At 45.0% G+C, this 22,500-nt stretch overlaps 1 protein-coding gene across 1 annotated transcript in view; it reads left to right on the top strand.

Moving 5' to 3' along the window:
* Positions 1–22,500, top strand: part of pde4d (phosphodiesterase 4D, cAMP-specific) — a gene marked incomplete at its 5' end in the record, with an annotated part of 221,962 nt that overhangs the window by 182,731 nt on the left and 16,731 nt on the right. Inside the window, 5 exons of the mRNA XM_083645287.1 lie at positions 5,721–5,912; positions 9,012–9,048; positions 9,180–9,253; positions 9,682–9,734; positions 16,462–16,574. Coding sequence (XP_083501413.1) covers positions 5,721–5,912; positions 9,012–9,048; positions 9,180–9,253; positions 9,682–9,734; positions 16,462–16,574 — 469 coding nt within the window. The remainder of the gene's footprint in view (positions 1–5,720; positions 5,913–9,011; positions 9,049–9,179; positions 9,254–9,681; positions 9,735–16,461; positions 16,575–22,500) is intronic.

Genomic DNA, 22,500 nt, shown 5'->3' with positions numbered 1-22,500 from the left:
GCTTCTCCACTGTTAGCAGTGATATTCAGCAGATGTGACATCTGGGCCAGCTCGAAACAGCTTCCTCTCCCCTGTCCAATGATTGTGGGGTAAAACGCTTCGTTTCTAGCCAATCAGAACGTGGCCCTGGCTCACTCCCTTTTTGGGTTCGGTCGCCTACTGTTTCAGCCTCTACGTACGCCGTCGTCGTCGTATTTTCTCCTCAGCTGCCTCAGCCCTCTCTCCTGTGTGAGTTGTGTCTGTGTTGAGTCTTTTACGCCACAGTCATAACAGGGTGTTGACATTTTTTGTTCCTTCTTTTGCTTACTCACCACTGTTACGCAGCCATGGCTTTGTGTCGGAGGAGAAACAAGAAGCAAGACATTCCCTTCTGTGATGTCAATGCTGGTGCAACACCACACAGGTGGTGAATGTCATTTCTAGGATTTCCAAAGAGGGGTGTGTCAGTGCAGTCACACACACCGCCCATAGCCAGGATGTGTACGGCGTGTGACGTGTGTGAGAGTGTCAGAGAGTGCTGCCTGAAATACGTGTGGGCCGTGATGGCAGAATGTGAGTGTGATAATTAATCAGTTGCTGAACATATGCCAGGTGTCATGTTCAAAACGTTCACTATCTCATCTCTTGATCTCTCTCTCTCTCTCTCTCTCTCACTCTCTCTCTCTCTCTCTCTCTCTCTCTCCCTCGTACACAGATCACGGCACAAACAAACACCCATACACACTTATCGCGCAGGACAGCTGGAGACTCGGCTGAGCTCCGCTTGGAGTGAGACGTTATGATGAGTTTTGTGATTGGAGTGTGAGAGAGAGTGTGGTTTTTCACAACTTCAGTCAGGAGAACAGATGGAAAGTCTCAGTCGCTTCATGTGATGGGGGGGGGCGGTGGGGGGCTGCTCAGAAAGGCTTCAGAGAGAAAAGGTCGGCTGAGCCACGGGAAGACGGAACAAATTTTGTGGAGTGAAATTTTGAAATCATCCCAAGCTGTGTGTGTGTGTGTGTGAGAGTGTGTGTGTGTGTGTGTGTGTGTGTGTGTGTGTGTGTGTGTGTGTGTGTGTGTGTTTATCTAAGATAAAGAGGTAGTTAAGAGGCAGACAGAGGACAATGTGACTGCCCCTCCCATCTCATTCCACAAGCAGTGCTCGCCCTCACTCATCTCCTGCTCCTCTCAGAGATCACAAGGCGATAACTCGGCCTTTTCCCCGTTTAGTTGTTGTGGAAAAAATGTCTGGCATGTCCTGGGTACTTATGGCTGTATAGAGATTAGGGCTGCACGATTATGATCAAAATGATCATCACGATTGGGCGTCCGGGTAGTGTAGCGGTAGATTCCCTGTCTACCAACCCCCAAGGGGGTCGCAGGTTCGCACCCCCGTGTGTTACCTGCGGCTTGGTCGGGCGTCCATACAGGTACGATTGGCTGGCGTGTGCGGGAGGGAAGAATTGGGCGTATGTGTCCTGGTCGCTGCACTAGCGCCTCCTCTGGTCGGCCGGGGCGCCTGGTCGGGGTGGAAAGGAACTGGTGGGAATAGCGTGATCCTCCCACGTGCTACGTCCTGCCCGTGAAGCTCCCCCTGTCAGGTGAAAAGAAGCGGCGGGCAACTGCGCATGTGTCGGAGGAAGCATGGTGCTAGTCTCGGCACACACGCACACTCATGATTATTAGTGCAGCTCTAATCGACATTAGATTGGTTGTAAAGGAATAGCCCTTTATTTCAGAGGTGAAAAGCATCTGTTGTGGTAATTCTAGTGTGTTTTAGGAAGGGAAGTTTCTTTGAGATAACGGTGCTTCTACTTGAGTAAGGAAGTGGAAGTCATGATTAGGCTTTCTCCCCCATGTATTGTTTATCTTACAGTTCATCAAGTGATAATGACGTTTACACAGACAGTCAGTACCCTTAAGAGGACCACAATGGAAATAAGTCCTGGACTTTATTGTGTTTATCCTCGATTCTTTTTTAACCATGTGTGCGCCTTTCAATGTACACTGTGATTTACAATCCAATAAACTAAACTAAACTAAACCCTTATGGTCAAATGCATCACTCAGGCTTGACATGTAATTAGGCCCTTAGAGAATGTTGGCCATACTGTACAGTGCACCTAGTCCATGGACTCTGCATCTCAATGCACATACACAGCAGTGTAGTAGTGACGGGTGGAGGGGAGAATCTGGCCTGTGAAAAACCGGCTTGAGAGAGAAAACACTGATTACTGGTGTATGGTTTCACATTGTGTGCGTGTGTGTGTGTGTGTGTGTGTGTGTGTGTGTGTGTGTGTGTGTGTGTGTGTGTGTGTGTGTGTGTGTGTGTGTGTGTGTGTGTGTGTGCGTGCGTGCGTGCGTGCGTGCGTGCGTGTGTGTCAGTCAGAGAGAGAGAGAGAGAGAGAGAGACCCCATCCATAATAGATGGTTGCAGCGCTGGGTGTGTAAGGCTGAGCCCTGGCCTGTTGCAGTGATATGGCCCTGGGGGAGAACAGTCAGCATAATTACTTCTTCCTCTCAAAGTCTCGCTCACAAAACATTCATAAAACCACCACTACAATCAGCCAGCCTCCATGTTCTCAGCCTGCAAACCCAACCTGCTCAATGTAGTACAAGGTGTTCTGTTAAGTCTATAAGTCAAGGGGTGTTGAAGGTGTGAAACGGTCTGTAGAGAACATGAGCCTGAGCTCCCTACATACAAACTACCACCCTGACACACATGCACGCACGCATGCTGACAATGGAAGGTGAACATTGACGTGAACAGGGTGTCCCGTACCACCTGAAGAATAGATGATAGAGAATGAATTCTGAGGCTGTCCCCATAGTGATGAGGAGGAGGAGGATTATGACGTCATCCCTGTGAGTGTTTGGCATCACGTTACAGGGGGAATCCCCCCGGCGACCTCAGCAGCTACACCTGAGGGGATTATGGGATTGCTTGGTAACCTGGCGATGGGGCACATGTCCCTGGTGGCGGCCGTTAGTCGTCAGCCGGGGGAGACACTAAGGAGCTCATGGTCACCGTGACACCGTGGTGGGACGCGGTGTCAGGGTTGCAGAGAGGTTTAGGCTCTGAGTCAGTGGCATTTTCACAGCATGGCTGGTTGGATGTATAGAGTCTAGACCTAACCTGGGCAGCATGCGGCCCGCGAGAGCCCCCTGTGTGGCCCGTTTTTCTTCTTTTTTTTTTTTTACAGTGCACCTGAATGCAACATGCAAGATACCCACTGAATAAGTGTCCAAATGTTCATGTCATCCTGGCCAATACCCCACTTCTGTTATAACATTTCAGTCTGGAATATGGAATATCTTTCAATAATCTTTATGACTAAAAGGATAAAAGTAATCTCATGTGTAAGAAATGACTGTTCTATATTGAAGTAAAATTTTTAATAATTAACTCATTGGTTTTGGATTTATTTAGGTTCAAGAGTGCATTCTTGTTCGTGTGACCCTCAACACAGGCTTTGAGAATCCCGGGCCACTTACTGATACATATGCTTAAATTAACCCACTCATATTCTGGTTTATTTCAAGAAAAACATTGTGGCTAGTGGAAATTCTAATTGGCTGCTAACTTAAAAATCTAGCAGCCATATTGGCAGGTGGTCAAAAAAGTTAATTTCAAGCCCTGCAGGGAGAGCAGGTGGTGACATAGGAGTGAGTGAGAAAAGGATCAAATATTGGTGGACATCACAACTGTTCATTTAAAATGAGTTATTCCTCTAAACGTGCCTTCAAATGCCCCAAATTTTTCCCGGCCGTTCGGCCCCCAGCCCTCAGCAAAATCTGGCCCTCTGGTAGCGAGGACATTTTTTTGTGACCCTCTCTATCATCAAAGTTGCCCATCCCTGGGTTACGGCATGACAATATTTGTTCGGCCCCCGGCAACAATCTGGGTTTCTCATGTGGCCCACCATGAAAAATAATTGCCCACCCCTGGTCTAGACAGTGCATGTTGGCTGGTTGGATGTGCCTGTATATAGAGTCTAGCAGTGCATGTTGGCTGGTTGGATGTATATAGAGTCTAGCAGTGCATGTTGGCTGGCTGGATGTATATAGACAGTGCATGTTGGCTGGTTGGATGTATATAGAATGACTGGATAGATAGGGTGGTGATCGCCTGCGCTACTGCTGCAGTTTGCTCCGACAATTAAGGAGGCACCTGGGTAGTGCAGCGGTAGATTCCCTGCGTACAGTACCAACACGAGGGTAGCGTGATCCTCCCACATGCTACGGCCTGCCGTTGCAACTCCTCGCTCACAGGTGAAAAGAAACAGATGGTATCGGAGGAAGCATGTGCTAGTCTACAACTCTCCCCAGATCGGCAGAGGTTGTGGAGCAACGACCGGGACAGTTCAACAGGGGGAATTGGCCAAGTACAAGTGGCGAGAAAAACGTGTGGGGGAGGGGGGGGTGGGGGAGGAGCCACTGATCAATTGGCCACCGATCATAATATACGTTCTAATTAGATCATCTATGTTTGGACGATCAAAACCCCGATCAGGAAAGAGGTTGAATGTATTATTAGCCAGCTTGCAGCAGTCAGCAGAATGTGAGTAGCGTGGGCATGTCGTCATCTGGCATTGACAGTTCATTTCCTACTGTACACTGTTTTGAATTTCACAGATCAGAGATTAGGAACCAGTTTTTATTGTATTGAACAGGACTCAGGAGGCATTTACACCCTGCTTTTAGCTCAAATATCAGCTGGAAGTGCTCGAATTCTTCCTCGAGCACCTGGCTACAGTGCAGATTTCAGCTAGAAAAAGGCATGTCAATGATGTGTTTTCAAGTCAACTTGGCATCTCAAAGCTTGTGGAGACTTGGATTAAGCCAGGTGAGCAGTATGGAGGCTTTCATTCATATATATATATATATATATATATATATATATATATATATATATATATATATATATATATATATATATATATACTCTATATATATATATATACTGTATATAGTATATTTTTTTATTTTTTTATTTTTTACACATTTTTGCTTGTGACCCTGTTCACACTCAGCAGACAGCTCTACTTGCCTCTGACATTAGCCGGATTCTCCATTTCTGAAAACTAGGACCGCGCCAGCTGCATTCTACTGCATTGACTGTCAGCAAGTACCTCACACAACTGAACCCCACAATCAAAAAATCCTAAGTATCCCTTTAACTTAACACAACTTAAACCAATTGGACCTCATTGTCCCTTATGATGTAACAAAGTTCAGTTGTTTGGTATGGAAGCCAGCTGGCAGCCAGCTGGGATCCGGTGTGACACTGTATGTCACGCTGTCGTGAGAACAATCTGTTAAACACAGCAGGATATTAGAATGTCAGGGTCGTGTTCATGCTTGCTGTGCACTTTTACAAGAGAGTCTGGGTGAAATGCATCGTTTCAATCGGCAGTCAGATTGGTGATCGGCTGATCATCACTGTTAAAAAAAAATCTGCAATGGCCCCAGAAAACCAGTGCATCCCTGCAAACAATACCTTTTTCATTTAATTTCAAATTTGATAATAAAACCTTATGGACTGCGGCATGAATCTTGGTGCTTTAGCATTACATCCATGGTTACACTTTTGGAGCATCACTGGAGAGTCGAACATGTTCAGAAATGTTGCTTGCACTGCAAAGATCATCAACATAAGATTTAAATTCTGTTCTAAGATGATTTTCAGATCCTGATCATTCTCTCTGTCTCCCCTTCTCCCTTTCTCTCTGTCAACCCAGTTTTGATGTGGACAATGGCACGTCATCGGGTCGCAGCCCCCTGGACCCCATGGCCAGCCCGGGGTCTGGCCTCATCCTGCAGGCCAACTTTGTCCACAGCCAACGGAGAGAGTCCTTCCTCTATCGCTCCGACAGCGATTACGACCTCTCCCCCAAGTCCATGTCCCGAAACTCCTCCATTGCCAGTGACATGTGAGTGGATGCTATCCTTTTTCTTCCATACATACACTTAGTGCCGCTCTGTACACTAGCTTCCTTTTTATTCTCTCACTCTCACTGTGTTGTGTTTATTTTAGTTTTAACCACATTTTACAGTATTATCCTTCCCACAGTGCCTTTCAATGAATATTGACATCTTTTTATCAGAGTAGATGTTTGATGGTTATTATCCCCTATTCACCTTATTCCTGGACCTACGTGTCCCATGCTTCTCAGCGGTTGCCGGTTGATGACTTCCTGTTTACATTTTTTTCACTAGCAAGGAGGTGCGCGCCGCTGTCAAAGAGTGGGAACGTTTGGCTTATTTGATCCGAAATGGCTAAAAATAGTAACGTTGTGTGGTTGCATAGCGGCGATATTTTACAAAAACGAGGTGAATGTCAATTCACTCATACTGTACGGGCTTATTTGAGCCAAAATGGCTAAAAATAGTATGTGGTCACATAGTGGCCGCTTTTGTTTTGAAGGCTAAACGTCCAAACCGGAACTCTTATTATTTGGTCATTGAACGTAGCTTTAGCTCTGTTTCAAGATTCAAGATATTGTCACTCCGTTGTACAATTATGCACGTGTGAAATGATTGTGCTGGGGGGCATCATTACAAGACATAGGTAGGTACAAAGTCACAACAATTATGATTATTTTCAGTCTCTTTCGCTATGAACGGTCCTGGGCGGTAACAGGCAACCGGCAGCTGGAAACAGGGAGGGAGGGTGTCATGGAAGCGCCCACGGTCTCACCAGGAAACTCGTGAATAGCCAGGTCTTATAGCCATGGGCCTTTTTCACAGCTGCAATTTTGTGTCTACAAGGCAGGGTAAACACAGGTGCAACCAACTCACTAATTAGGGCCCCAGCACTGGAACACCTGAATGGACTGGAAGTTGGAAACCCTAATCAATGTTTTGGTGCACCTGTGAAACTTCCTGCCTTTTAGACACAAAATGGCTGCTGTGAAAAAGGCCTATTGCGCAGGCTGTTTTGGCCATGGTGGGAATGGAAATCTCCATGACTGACAGCTGATTGTGTGGGGTCACATTGAGAGAGGACTCTATTCTTAGCCATGTCCCGTAGCTCTTAGCCATGTCCCATAGCATAAACAAGACAAGTCAATAACAACTTACCCGCCACAAGCACACTTTGTGCAGTGCAGTGCATTTTGCCAGTTGCCGCACTTCTGAAATGATTTGGCTTTAATCATTCTGATTCCCCACAGCTCACAGCCTCACAGCTTTAGCGCTGCACACTCTAAAAAGGAGGTCAACGCACACGAGCAAATCAGCTGGTATTTTCAACGTCCGGTGTATTTTGATAGCATATTTCTCATTGCCCATACTATGGTGACTATCCAGTTACATGCTACAGGAAATAAGAATATTGACTTGAAAGAGAGCATTCAGTCTGAAGGAAAGATAAATAAAGAAAAGGATGCAACGTAAAGTCTTGCAGTAACCCTATACTTCCTCCTTCCTGATTCTTTTGTGTTGGACTAGCGACCCTGCCATGACCTCGCATAGTATCCAGTTACCCCATTTTAAACCTCCATTGCTACAAGCTAGGGTCCCTTTTACGTTAAATGCTGTCAGACAATTGACTGATTGTTTCCAATTGTATTGACTCAGATATAATAGGCAAGTTGAGATAGCTTGCAGGAAACAACTATTAACAGTTCTACTTATACAATTCTAAGAAAAGAAAATGAAAAAAATGCCCCACAATTAAATTAAAGGCTGTAATAATAAATCATGTTTCCATTCCATAAAATGCTTAGCAAGGAGACAGTTTTTCTGGAGAAATAGGCATAGTGGCCATAAATGCTTGGGGAAAAAAGCCATCAAATAGGGCTATGCCAGTTTTGACCAGATAAATTATTGAAAGCTAAATAAAAGATGAGACATCAAAAACCACCCATTCCATGATGTAGGGTAGAGGTGATGGAACAACTGCAGTACAACTGCAAAATGCAGCAATCATCTTCTATCATCCATCCAACCATCCATCAATCCATCCTTTCATCCCCTTCCATCTTATCTTCCTTCCTTCCTTCCTACAGTACTCCATTTCTAAAGGTAGTAGTCGTATTGAAATGTAGTCATATTCGTCTAGCAATGACCAGCTTGCGTCTCCTCCTTGGACGGTCGTTCATATCAGAGATGTCATGTTGTCATCGTGCATGAGCCACCAGGTGTGTCAGGGACGCGCCCGTGGTCAAGTAGAACTGGGCAATACATACGTGACCATGTCATCATATACACTCTTGTCACTTGAGCAAACGTTGACAGTCACATGGACACATGACAGTGGGGAGATTGTCACACTGTCTGGGAAAGAACATTAGTGAGTTATGTTCTCCTCTCCTTCCCTCCAGCGTCCATGTGCCCCCGAGCAAGGACCCTAATTCCCAACTGCCCCAGTAGAGTATGTGAAAAAGGGCAAACATGTTCAGTTGACATTCCCTGGATAAAAATAAAGAGATAAACAGATTGTGATAGGCTTAGCCAAATAAAGATGCGCATGACAAGAGAGAGAGGGGAAGGGAAGGAATGGAAGGAGCGAGAATGTGCGTGTGACCTTATCTGTCTATACATTTAAGTGCAAAGAGAGCCATGGGGGATACAGGCGGGTTTTAGGTGCTGCTGCTAGCTTATGTGTACTGAGACATGCCCAATAAACAAAGTCCTTAAAGTGTCTTATTGAAACCAATGGCTGAATCTACAATATGGTCAACCTTTTTTTTTTATGAATTTCGTCATTGTCTGTCATTCTGCACAATGGAGACTCAGCTGGTAGCTGATGTCTAAAGTAAACATGACACTATGACAGAATGTATCTGAGACACTGATCCTAATCCGACGTGATGACCCACCCCCACTGCTTCCAGAGAACGTACTCCTGTCTTGTAAAATGTCAATATGCCAGTATAGGCCTAGATCTAACATTAGATCTTTCTCTCTCTCTCTCTCTCTCTCTCTCTCTCTCTCTCTCTCTCTCTCTCTCTCTCTCTCTCTCTCTCTCTCTCTCTCTCTCTCTCTCTCTCTCTCTCTCTCTCTCTCTCTCTCTCTCTCTCGTCCAGTCATGGTGACGATATGATTGTAACGCCATTTGCACAGGTGAGTTGTCGGTCTTACTGTTTTGTTTTTTATGTTATATGCTGTTATATATACTGTATATATTATTGTATATACTGTATGTACTGTATGTGTATAAATAATTCTGTCTTAATCTGCCATATCCCCTTCAGGTTCTCGCCAGTTTGAGAACTGTACGGAACAATTTTGGTGCATTAACCAATCTGCCAGACAGAGCATCCAATAAGTAAGTAGCCAAAAGCACTATTGCTCCCTTTTATTGAATTTCTTTCAGACAGAAATGAAGGCTGTAATTATTGAGATTCTGTTTATAGTTAACAGTCATCATAGCTGTACACTGCTGATACTTCCCTATTTGATCATGTTCATAGCCCTACCTACTACACACTATTATAATTGTTTTGCAGTCCACATACTCTCCTCCTGTCATACTGCCCTCATTAACATGCTGTACCTGCCTCTGTGGTGCCGAGTGAACACTTTGTTCCCCCTCTGCTGTTCGTATTGGGTACTACAACAACAGCAGCAGTTGGCTCTGTAAAGGTGCCCACCCTAAAGGAGAAGTGAGAGAAAGACTAAGGGAGATGCTGCCTGCACCACTGAGAGGCATGTAGGTCGTTTGGCAAAACAGCTGATCTTATTGTCCATCTACAGGAGATCACCCATGTGTAACCCACCACCACCCATCACCAAGACCTCCTTCACAGGTATGTGGACAGTGACGTAATGACTGGTGTCTTTGGTGTGCATGTTGTGTGTGCGTATGCGTGTGTGTGTGTGTGTGTGTGTGTGTGTATGCGTGTGTGTGTGTGTGTGTGTGCGTGTGTGTGTGTGTGTGTGTGTGTGTGTGTGTGTGTGTGTGTGTGTGTGCCTCTGTGGGATATGGAAATGAGCATTGATATTTCTGATAGAAACAATATTATTATAAGTAATAGTAGTAGTAGTATTCACTATTTTGCTTAAAGCCCTCTGAAAACAAAATGAATTTAGTCCTACCGTATGTGAAGGGTGCTTATGTTGTTATAGTGATATTCGTGTAGATTTTAAGACGTTAGTGTGGCTGTGATGAGAGACAAAAAAAAAGAAAAAAAACATCCTTTGGGGGGAGCCAAAGAACATGAACATGATGTTGAACACAATCAGAATACAAATATGGCTGACTTATTTAGCAGAGATGTGCTTCAGTGGATTCAACCTAGTGGTACATAAAAGGATGTGCAAGAGAAAGTGGTGGGCCAGCAGCACAAAATATCCCCAGGCTTCAGTAGCTGTTGCATTGCTGTGCGGTTGAGAGAGGCGTGGCCTTTTCTGGGTGTACAGTGTTTGTATTACGAAATGTCAAATTATCAATCATCTTCTGAAAAGCTAGTTCTAGATGGCGATGACTAGTTTGTCAAGACTGCACATAATTTATGAACACCGGGGGGAGTCACGCTTCACATGCCGCCTTGTACTCCCTGTCAGTCATAATGTAGAGTCAGTGTGTTAATCTGTCAGTGGTGTCAGTGCTGTGTTCCAGCCTCCATCAGTCAGAGTCAGTGTGTTCATCTGTCAGTGGTGTCAGTGCTGCGTTCCAGCCTCCATCAGTCAGAATCAGTGTGTTAATCTGTCAGTGGTGTCAGTGCTGTGTGTTCCAGCCTCCATCAGTCAGAGTCAGTGTGTTCATCTGTCAGTGGTGTCAGTGCTGCGTTCCAGCCTCCATCAGTCAGAGTCAGTGTGTTCATCTCTCAGTGGTGTCACCGTGTCAGTGCTGTGCGTTCCAGCCTCCATCAGTCAGAGTCAGTGTGTTCATCTGTCAGTGGTGTCAGTGCTGTGTGTTCCAGCCTCATCAGTCAGAGTCAGTGTGTTAATCTGTCAGTGGTGTCAGTGCTGTGCGTTCCAGCCTCCATCAGTCAGAATCAGTGTGTTAATCTGTCAGTGGTGTCAGTGCTGTGTGTTCCAGCCTCATCAGTCAGAATCAGTGTGTTAATCTGTCAGTGGTGTCAGTGCTGTGTGTTCCAGCATCCGTCAATCAGAGTCAGTGTGTTCATCTGTCAGTGGTGTCAGTGCTGTGTGTTCCAGCCTCCATCAGTCAGAGTCAGTGTGTTCATCTGTCAGTGGTGTCAGTGCTGTGTGTTCCAGCCTCCATCAGTCAGAGTCAGTGTGTTAATCTGTCAGTGGTGTCAGTGCTGTGTGTTCCAGCCTCCATCAGTCAGAATCAGTGTGTTAATCTGTCAGTGGTGTCAGTGCTGTGTGTTCCAGCCTCCGTCAGTCAGAGTCAGTGTGTTAATCTGTCAGTGGTGTCAGTGCTGCGTTCCAGCCTCCGTCAGTCAGAGTCAGTGTGTTAATCTGTCAGTGGTGTCAGTGCTGCGTTCCAGCCTCCGTCAGTCAGAGTCAGTGTGTTAATCTGTCAGTGGTGTCAGTGCTGCGTTCCAGCCTCCGTCAGTCAGAGTCAGTGTGTTAATCTGTCAGTGGTGTCAGTGCTGCGTTCCAGCCTCCGTCAGTCAGAGTCAGTGTGTTAATCTGTCAGTGGTGTCAGTGCTGTGTGTTCCAGCCTCCATCAGTCAGAGTCAGTGTGTTAATCTGTCAGTGGTGTCAGTGCTGTGCGTTCCAGCCTCCATCAGTCAGAGTCAGTGTGTTAATCTGTCAGTGGTGTCAGTGCTGTGCGTTCCAGCCTCCATCAGTCAGAGTCAGTGTGTTAATCTGTCAGTGGTGTCAGTGCTGCGTTCCAGCCTCCGTCTCATGTGTCACATCTAGTAGTGTATGGGCCATGAGTGAGTCTTGATGAGCCCTGCTGCCTACGTCCCACAAAACCCCGCCCACTACCCTGGACTGTTCAAAGATGCTTAATACAGCAGGAAGTGGCTCGCTCTTCTTTCCTGCGTCCTTCCAATAGCTATCTCATGTCCACGACACCAGTGAGACCCCATATATTAGCAGGTGACTAAAGGGTTCAACCTACTTTTGGCAATACATTTTATTTTGCTTATTTTTATTTCTATTTTCTCGTGTATAATAAAGCCTTAACGGTTGAAGGTGAGACCTATAAAATGGTCTCTGCATTGCCCACTGCATTGGGACAAGCCAAACAACCATTCAAAGTGCTAAGATGTTTTATTTTAGTGCTAGTTGCCAGTTCACTGCCAGGAGGCTGCCATCTTTAAGCATTGGTTCATTAAGAGATATGATGCTGTCTAGCTATGTCTGTCACTCAGTATTTCAATAATGGATTGTCGGCCAGCCTCATACAGCATAGTCATATTTGACTTAGATGGGCTGACTGTGTCTACTGTACCGCCTGTCTGCTCTACTTTTGGTGTTTCTGCTGTGTAGAGGACATGACACAGATGCACACTCCGGTGGCCAGAATAGACTTGTCCTTGAATAGTCGCTTCTTTTTGCCTTTTGCCATTATAAATGGCTGGAACCTAGCTGCCAGTGTCTGTTCAACCTCTCATGTTACTAAGTAATATCAATGTGTTCTGTTTACACACACACACACACACACACATGCACGCACGCACGCACGCACGCACGCACACACACACACACACACACACACACACACACACACACACCACACACACACACACACACGCACGCACACACACACACACACACACACACACACACACACACACACACACACACACACACACACACACACACACACACACACACACACACACACACACACACACACACACAGTGTGGAATAGATACATAGCCAAGATACATAACCTCCCTGTGTTTGAGGAATTGATAACATTGCACTGTATTTAGACCTCAGTGCTCAGCCATTATGGGCCCATAAGCCGGCGGCAAGCACGAGTCGTGGGGGAGCTTGTTTGAGTGTACTGACTTGTTGTGTCATTCAGAGGCTTGCTGAGGTGGCCACTCTGCTGTCCTGCTGAGAAAGACAATCAAAGAAGTGTCATAATTAATAGCAGCTCTAAATGAGACAGGGAGACACTGCTGAAGTAGAGCAGGCCCATTGAGACGTCCCTGCTCTTCCAGCCTCCCTCCCCTCTGCTCTCTCCCACCTGTCAATACATCTTTTTGTCATTGACATTATTGATCAGATAAAGTTATTTTAGAACGATCTAAGAATAGAATGACTCCAGTAACCTTTGACCTATGGCAGAGGAGATGAGATGCTGTTGTAAAGGTAATGAGACAGACAAGCTCTGATTAGCTCATGTCATGTTCAGCTAGCGACAGACTTACAGAGGAAACATTAGTATGTCTTTACAGAGGAGACAGTAGTATGTCTTTACAGAGGAGACAGTAGTATGTCTTTACAGAGGAGACAGTAGTATGTCTTTACAGAGGAGATAGTAGTATGTCTTTACAGAGGAGACAGTAGTATGTCTTTACAGAGGAGACAGTAGTATGTCTTTACAGAGGAGACAGTAGTATGTCTTTACAGAGGAGACAGTAGTATGTCTTTACAGAGGAGACAGTAGTATGTCTTTACAGAGGAGACAGTAGTATGTCTTAGCCGGTTGTTGGCTTTGACAGTAAGTAATAATATATGTTATTTGTGTAGCACTTTTCAGGTTACTCACATACACTTTACAGTGCATAAATTAAAGCTAAATTCAACTCAACAAATCAAAAAGACATGGCATAAATGTACAAACAGGGAAATTAAAGAGGCCAGTGTTAATTGTTTTAAAGGCAGCTGTAGGGTTAGAAATGGCCGTCAATTTTGAAAAAGCTGGCTGTCACTTCATGTCTTTTCAATTGCATTGACAGCATCTTACATGTTGAATATATGGGATAGCAATTTACAGAGGAGACACAATTCTAAATACTGAATATCAACATATTTAAATGATGTGTAATAAAATGAGATAATTTATCAACCATCATGTAATCAGAGACTTTATATCCCATCAGTGATATTGCTGTCCCTCATAGTGCAGCCTCTTCTCTCTCTCCTCTCCTTTTTGCTCTCCCTCTACCCCTTCCTTCCTCCAGCTCTCTCACCCTCTCCCTGTGCCGGTCCCACTTCAGCGCCGAGCTGTTCCGGTCCGGAGTTTGGCTGCAGCCTTGCGTCTGTGCAGCAGAGTGGCCTCTCTGAGCGCCGGTGTCTGATGTCGCACTAAGCATGAGAAGAATGTCATTGACGTCAGTGCAGTTGCTGTCAGAAAGAGTAGCACCCCAGCCACTGACACCACACCAGGGAGAGAGACAGAGAGAGAAAAGGGAGACTGAGAGAGAGAGAGAGAATGGGGAGAGACAGAGAGGAGACAAAAGAGGGAGGAGGAGGAGATCAACGGTGGAAACCAGAGTGTGGGAGAGGAAGGGGACTAATGGAAGGAGGGAGGGAGGGAGAGAGAGATTTTTCAAAGACAATGAACCTGGAGAGGGGGATATTGTAGAGAGGGAGAGAGAGAGGAGGAGGTGACAAAATAAGTTTAGAGGTGGTCATGCTGATACAATGCTCATGATGCCTGTATATAAACAAGCATACATCTAACAGTACATGCATCCAAACTCATCATTATAATGAATCATCACTCCACACTATAATAAGAATAGCTCTTGTAAACACTAAAATGCTTAAATACCACACATGCCATCCAGAGCTGTAGAGCTTGCACCATGCACTTTAGAGATCAAACATCCCTGTAGGTAGGATGTAGTTTCAGCCTTTTACCCCTCACAAACAGCCCACATGACACTGTGACAAGACTGTCTTTCTAAAGCTCAGGGAGAGTCTGGATGCTAAATACTCCAAATAACGGAAATGTAACATTTACATGGCAGCATGTGATTATTTTAATTTGCCACTCTTTTCTCTGTCTGTGTGATTTAATTGCGACCAAAGTGATCCCCTTCTCAGATCGCAGATCACATTGCATTAAAAGCCCTTGCTCTCCTAAAATTAGTCAAGACATCAATATTAATTGGCTTCTGACAAGGTGACATTTTCGATTAATCTAGATCGACTTTGAGAGAGGCATGTGTTCTATTTGCAATCTAAACAAATGGAACAATATATAATCAAAGTCAAAGTATATGATATCGGACTGCATCACTAATAGTCGTAATAGAGGGTCTTGTCTTTGGTTTTCCCCGTCCGTCCGTCCGTCCGTCCGTCCGTCCGTCCTTCCTTCCTCCCTTCCCTCCATTCCTCTCTCTCTCTCCCTCTCTCTCTCTCTCTCTCTCTCTCTCTCTCTCTCTCTCTCTCTCTCTCTCTCTCTCTCTCTGTATTTGTATGCTGGACGTACATTACCAGGCATGCATGTACAGTACTCGCAATATAGGGAGCTCCCTGCCTCTCGCTCCAACTCCTCTACTACTCCAGTCCGTGTTTTACCACTCTCCCTTCCCCATCCACAGTGCAGTCCTCTCAGGCTTTAGGTACAGCTCGGGGAGAGCGGCACGTTTGGCTACCAGGGACGCCGAAGCAACAGCAGCCCACCCCCTCTGCACACAGCATCTATAGGAAACACTCTCTTCAACACAAACACACACAGCACTGGATTATAACCTTTCCTCTTTGGATGGCATGGACCTTTTTAATGACAGGGAGGCTAAGGAGACACAATCATGATGTGTTATGGTTAGCTTTTCGTCTGGTGTGTATGTGAGTGTGAGTGTGTGTGTGTGTGTGTGTGTGTGTATGTGTACGCGTGTGCGTGTGCATGTGATAGATGTCTTTGTATTTGGTAACCATGGCAGGATGCTCTGGCCGATCTTGTCCTTGTTGCATGCTGGACAGCGCTGTGATGGAACTTGACTGTTTCTGAACCTCTCACTGGACCCCGTCCCTCTCCTCCCTCCATCACCTCCCATGGCAGACATGGGCCTGCTCAGCAGACTGCTCTTCATCCTGCTGCATGACTGGAATTACACCTATTACTACCTTATGGATTATAGACTCAACCTTAGACACCTAGACCACTGAGAGCCATCTGAGTGATGGGTGCAGTGTATGGGAGATGGTGAGTGAGTGAGTGTGTCTGTCTGTGTGGGATTGTCTACGTTTCACTGTCGGTCGTTCGCTCCTCTGAACCCGAGGGGCTACCCCTGTATTCTCTGCTGTGGTCTTGTCTGTAACATTCATTCGGACACTCGGATCGGATTTAGGGTGCCATCCCTAAACTGCAACTGTACTCACTGGGATTTTATTGGACTACTGTTGTTGATTGGAGAAAGGGAGAATCAAGTATTTGAACTGTAGGACTATTGGAGGTTACTTTTCCCCCCAAGTACTGCCGGGCTGTGAGCGCTCGTCTGTGGGTTAGGATACAGGACCACAAGGCCCTACTCCCAGGCCCCACAGCTGGCCCCACCTGTCCAGTATGAAGAGTCACCCATGGGTCCTCTCGGGGTATCCCAGCTTAGTTGTATGTGGGGTGGGGGACCCCGGGCCTGGACCGTCCGCTAACCCTCTGAAGCGGGCCCTTACTGACCCCCTGCCCTCCTGTCTCGCCCCCGCAGAGGAGGCCTACCAGAAGCTGGCCACTGAGACTCTGGAGGAGCTGGACTGGTGCCTGGACCAGCTGGAGACGCTGCAGACCAGACACTCGGTCAGCGAGATGGCCTCCAACAAGGTGAGAATAACAGAATAGTTTCCGCCAACTTGGTGGGACAAAGTTTAAATCCTTAATGAGCGGGTAAATCCAGTATCCACCAAGGTGGTATTTATAGGAAGTGACGAAAACAGCTTTTTACTTTTCGTTCAAGACCTCATATCCATCGTTATGTGATTATGTGAATGCTTTGACAGTGCTATTTGTTGAGCACTGTCCAGATGCGGCTACCCAGGATTCAATATGGTGTGGTTTTTGTGGTTGATGTACTGGCCATCTGAATTTGGTTTGACAGACTAGTAAAGTGTAAAAGGTATTTGGGATACATATGTATATTATGTGCACCCAAAGTCACACTGCCCTATGTATCACATATATACATGAATATATACAGTATAGTCATTCAGCAGCAGTGAAATGCTGTTCATTGCCCAGTGACTATAGCCACTGTAACAAGTGCTGCTAGCTCCAACACGTATTAACTCCACTGTCTGTGGCCTACTCCTTCTCCCGCCCTCCTTCACAATGTTCCTCCTCAATTATCTGCACATTTGTCATCTGGCCTCCTCTCGTTCACATTCGTCAGGTGTTTATTTAGCCATAATGGCTGGCATGCACCGCCTAGCTTCTTCTGCTTCTACAATAGGAGTGATCACTATCTGGTTTTGATATGGCTTGTACAGTACGTGCTGTAGTGTTTTTCTAACACTCCGCCATGAAAGCGCAGATCGATGTGTTTTGTGTTGTATCGTCTATGTGTGTTAGTGATAGCAGAAGCATCGTCATCCAGGCAGGGAGTTGTGCAGCCAGTGAGCATGCTCAGTCGCCTCCGGTGCAAGTGTGTGGTGGTGGTGGGTGCCGCTGTGCATGCTGATCAGCTCTGGGCGCTGGTGATGTCACACACCGTGATGTCACATGGGGGGGACCAAGAGGAGAGGCAGGGAGATGGACAGACAAAGGAATAAGACAAGCACATTATTTTTTCCCCACCCCTTTTGCGCCAAGTCCCGCCCCCTACTCTTCATTTTAATGTGAAAAGATATAAAAAAAACTATACGTTGTAACGATGCAGCGTCTCACCATTGCTCACCAGCACGGCTATCTCTGGTTGTCATGGCAACAGCCACAGGCCCAACTAGCCTGCAATCTCACTCCAGCAACTCACACGTGCACGCCTGCACACACACACACACACACACACACACACACACACACACACACACACACACACACACACACACACACACACACACGCTTGCACGTACACACATGCACCATGGCACCAGTAACACAGTCGCTACATTTCTCTATGAACTGGGCTTCACACACAGCCATCACTTTGTGTCTATATCCTCAACCTCTCTTGTCCACATTAAACATAAGCTCCGTTCATTTAGCTTAAAAGGAAATGCATTCCCCGACTGTATCGTTGAAATCAGAGCAATCTAGAGAGAGAGTAGTGTCAGCGGAGGACCAAAACGCTGAACGTCACGTGACCCATGTAGCCACTGGAGAGTTCCAGTGGCTTGGCGGGAAATATGAAGCCTCTGTCAAACACAATGGTCAAAGACAACAGAGGGAGCCATAACTACGGTCTTTGGTAATTATCCAGTCAATAAATGCATTTATTTACACTGTTAAGTGTTTATTTATATATAGCCCACTGACATGTGTATGTAGTTACATCAAGGTGTTTTTCTTTTTCTAAATAATTGTATGCCAGTCAAGACATCCTAATGTTTCTAGAGGAGGGGAAAGTATTATGTTTCAAAGTTCAGATGACCTTTCTACAATTGTATTTATTTTTTGTGGTTTCAGTCATCTTTTTGGTTTTCAGATAGATATTTGACACAATGGATAATGCAGTATAACAACCTTTTAGGCCTAATGAAAATACAACACTTTATTAAAGGCCCTCGCTTTATTTACTGAAACTAGTTCATTCAATCAAACTCTAATAAAATCAGAAACATGGATAGCAAATCAAGCAGGTTGTCTGTGTGGCCTTTCCTCGGTGCTGTCCATATAGTCCACCACGGTTTGCTGCATGGGAATGCTCAAAGCGGTCAGAATCCGGGGTAGGAATGTACAATTTCCCCAAAGATGAGAGGAGAAAAAAATGGTTGGCTCAAGTGAGGAGGTGCAATCTATCAATTGAACATCCCAACAACAGGAAACTATACGAGGTAATCATGTTCAAACACTGCATTTGCACTTGTTCACAAAGACCATACCATTGTAAAGCTTATGTTTGGTTTATTAAAACTACAGAAGGAAAGGCTCGCAAAACCCAAGGAGTTAAAACTCAGGGTGCAGGGCGATGCTTCTGTCTCATTACAAGGAGTCTTCAGGTGCCATTGAATCCCCCTGTGGTTCTTGTGCTGAAAGAGAGAGAGAGAGAGAGAGAGAGAGGGAGGGAGGGACACAGACACATCTATCTAGGCTTGGACAGGACATTTAATTGGGAGATGAGGTGTGGTCTTTGTTGCCAAACTTAGGGAACTTCATTAGTTGTGATCATCAACAGCTTTTGCTGCTGATGTTGAACAAAGTATGACAAGACACATCAGTTATGATGATGCATGTGATATGAATTTGTATAAAGTTGTCTCATGTTCATAGTTGTCTTTTATATATGTAATGAGTGTGTACATGTCCAGTAAGTATAAAGTGTTCCCTAATACTGTGCATTCAACCACTATGGCAGTGGTTCCCAAACTGGGGTACGTGTACCTCTGGGGTACTACAGGGGGTACTTGACAGAAAGGGGAAAATGAAAAAATGTAATAATAAATCATGAAAATAAATGAAAGGTTAAAGTAAATCTGTTCATGAGGCACTAATTGTATCTCTATCACTCTATTTCTCATTTTGTAATGTATTCTTCAAAAGGTGGGTTATCATTCATTCATCGCATCATATGCTATAGTTTACTCTTGCAGCTTTCTAAGCAAAATGCACAGTGGAGAAAAATATCACTCCGTCGGTCAGAGTGGAACAGCTGACCTCACAAAAACAGAGAAATGTATTATTTTCCATCTTGCAGGCTACATCGTCCACAAGCTCATCAAGTTTGCCAGCATCTGTGAAGAATGCAACATTGCAACAAAGCACAATGATGACAGCCCTGCTGGAGAAAACAGCATCTTAGTTAACTTGAAAGACTTCAAGGCAGGTGCTCTTTGTCGCCCTTCCCAAGAAGCCTATGATTTTATTCATCAAATTGAGGAACTATTTAGGACCAAGACTGGTTCCTCCCTTATGGAGCTCCCCAACGCAGTGGCTGTCTTGGAGAAAGAAGCTCAGGCACTCTCCTGTAGGCTTCCGTCATGCTGTGGAATACAAGAAAAAAATCATTAAGCGATTCATACGGCTAAGGTTGAGAATTGAGGCAAAAAAAAAATGAAATGACATCACTGCATTTTTCTTTCTTAAAATACAGCTGTTTTATTATTAAGAATGAGAAAGTTTTGTTTTGCAACGCCCAAATAAAATTATTTGATGATATTTCTAGGAATAGTGTGCGATTCAGTATGCAGATGCTGAAATACTGGTCGTAGTCAACTGGCTATGCACTCCGGTTAGATAGACTGCAACCATGGTCTTGTTCACTGGTTTATTAATTGGTAAGTCTGGCATGTGATTGAGCATGTGGTTGCTGTAGGAAAATACAATGCAAATTTAATTAAGTAGTTATTAAAATAATGTAACTGAGTATAGTACAATAATCTCCAATCTACATAATATCTCAAGCCTCAAGAATAACAGAAAGATATACATGACAGTACACAGCTGCAAGCCCTCTTCCCATCAAAGAAATTATATGTAATTACAATTTATGCCTACATGGCAGCAGCATTGACCACATTCCTTTCGGTAATTACTATTAATTGCTATAAGCCATGTTCATCAAGAAAAGGAAAGAAAATGATTGTGGGTATTGTCCTACTTTAGTTAAATGATAGCTATGCCTTGTAATGAAGATACTGATATAAATATTAACTATAACAGGCATCAGCGTCAACTGTATATAGTCTACATCCAATACTAGCATGCATGGAATTTCAATGACCATCATCATAACATAGTCAGAACAATTCGACAGCTACAGGGAACTATAGTCACACACAGCAAAACTTCTATACAACTGTAACTTATACTAAGTTATACTGTAACTGCTACACAGGTTTGTACTCACAGTCTTAGCGACGCACACACTGTCACACAACGAAATAATTGATAACCAACTCGCGGACCACGAGGTAGTTAAGGGAGTGCGTTCGATCAGGGAGTAAATCAGTCCAGCAGTGGATTTCTCACAAATAGGTTAGGTGGAAAAATGCAAAAAAACTGTTTAAATTCAGGTTTGTGTGTTTGCTTGTGTTAAATAATAATGGGTAAATGGTTGAAGCTTAAGCAATTGCCGTTTTGCTTGCCAGACTCTCCCAGCAAAGGGGCTGGGACTGGCTGGGGACGCTTTTTATTGTGGATTAGAGGGGAAAAGGCTGTTTACAGCCATCCACCGAACATACCATGCAGGCTGCTTCATTGCATAATCCACACCAATCGTTTTCAGCGTGTAGCAACGAGCTATGTGAATGTTAACTGAGAAATTATTTCCATTTCAGTCAGCAACCCTACCATAATCTGCTCTCTAGCGTTACCTTCTATCTTCCCTAAATCTACTAATGTATTGAGGGATAATCCACTAGCATGCTTTAATGCACACGTTAATTTGATTCAGATGTACTGATAATATACAATTTGATTCTTTAAACGTCTTACCTTTCAAAGTACATCATCACAAGCCATCTGTTCTGCTGCAACTATGAATGTAAACAGCGACGCTGATAGACCTACTTCCTGGTAATTGGAACTCTGCGAGGCTCCCATGGACTCATGGAGGCTCCGCCCCGCCGCCATCGCTGTAAAAAACTGGTCCATTGGAGTGAACGGAGATGTCGGAACTCTTCTATTATACGGCTCTGGTTGAAATGATAGCAAAGCATTCCAGCTAATGTGGTGATCTGTGACATTCCTGTGATAATCATCACTCATACTGGTGCTCATGTGTCGCATTGTTTTGCTACTACTTTGTGTGAACAATGCAGTCCTCATTCCACCCTACCACCCACTGAACACCACTGATCACATTTGGGGAAATAATGCATCTCACCACTGGGCTCCAGCACTTTCAAATTTTATATTTTATGTGGTATTTTATATTATTATTATTATTATTATCATCATCATCATCATCATCATCATCATCATCATTTGCATTATCGTGAATCACATTTATTAACCTTTTTTATTTTGTATTTATAGCCTATTTTATTCCACTGGTGTGTTATCACTGTATGCCTAGTCTCGCTGGCCAGCCTCCTCTCCCTTCCATCCGAGGAGTCTGGCGCCGCAGGTCTTCATAGTGGGATTGCGATGGGCGGCGCTTAGCCGCAGTGACCTTGGAAAATAGTTTCCAACAATTCCAATTTGCCGTTTTCAGCGTGTAGCAACGAGCTAGCGTGTAGGTTTCTGCCGTTAGCTTGCTAGCTAGTTAGCGTTGTTGTTTTCACTGAGGCGGCAGGGCACTATTTACAGCAACACACAGGGAGGAGGGAGCGGAAGCCGCTCTGATTGACATGGTCGGAGCCAATGACAGAACTTGTAATAAGCCGGGAGCGGACATCCGGCTGCCACCGAAACAGTCGCTCCAATGGGAGAGCAGAGTAGAGCAGGGGAGGGTTTATCCCAGTTATGGAGACCTGCGGCGCCAGACTCCTCGGACGGAAGGGAGAGGAGGCTGGCCAGCGAGACTACTGTGTGCCTAACATGACCTCTGAGCTGTTCTAAAACCACAGCCTCCTACATGTGTTTCCGTCAGTGCAGTTTGGTAACTTTTGGATCAGCACTGGACGGCAGATGAACTTCTCACAGTTATTAGTAC

The sequence above is a fragment of the Poromitra crassiceps genome (assembly GCF_964638095.1).
Source record: "Poromitra crassiceps genome assembly, chromosome: 10".
Lineage (NCBI taxonomy): Eukaryota > Metazoa > Chordata > Actinopteri > Beryciformes > Melamphaidae > Poromitra > Poromitra crassiceps.
The sequence above is the reverse complement of the archived record's forward strand: the minus strand, read 5'-3'. Positions and strand labels throughout refer to the sequence as shown.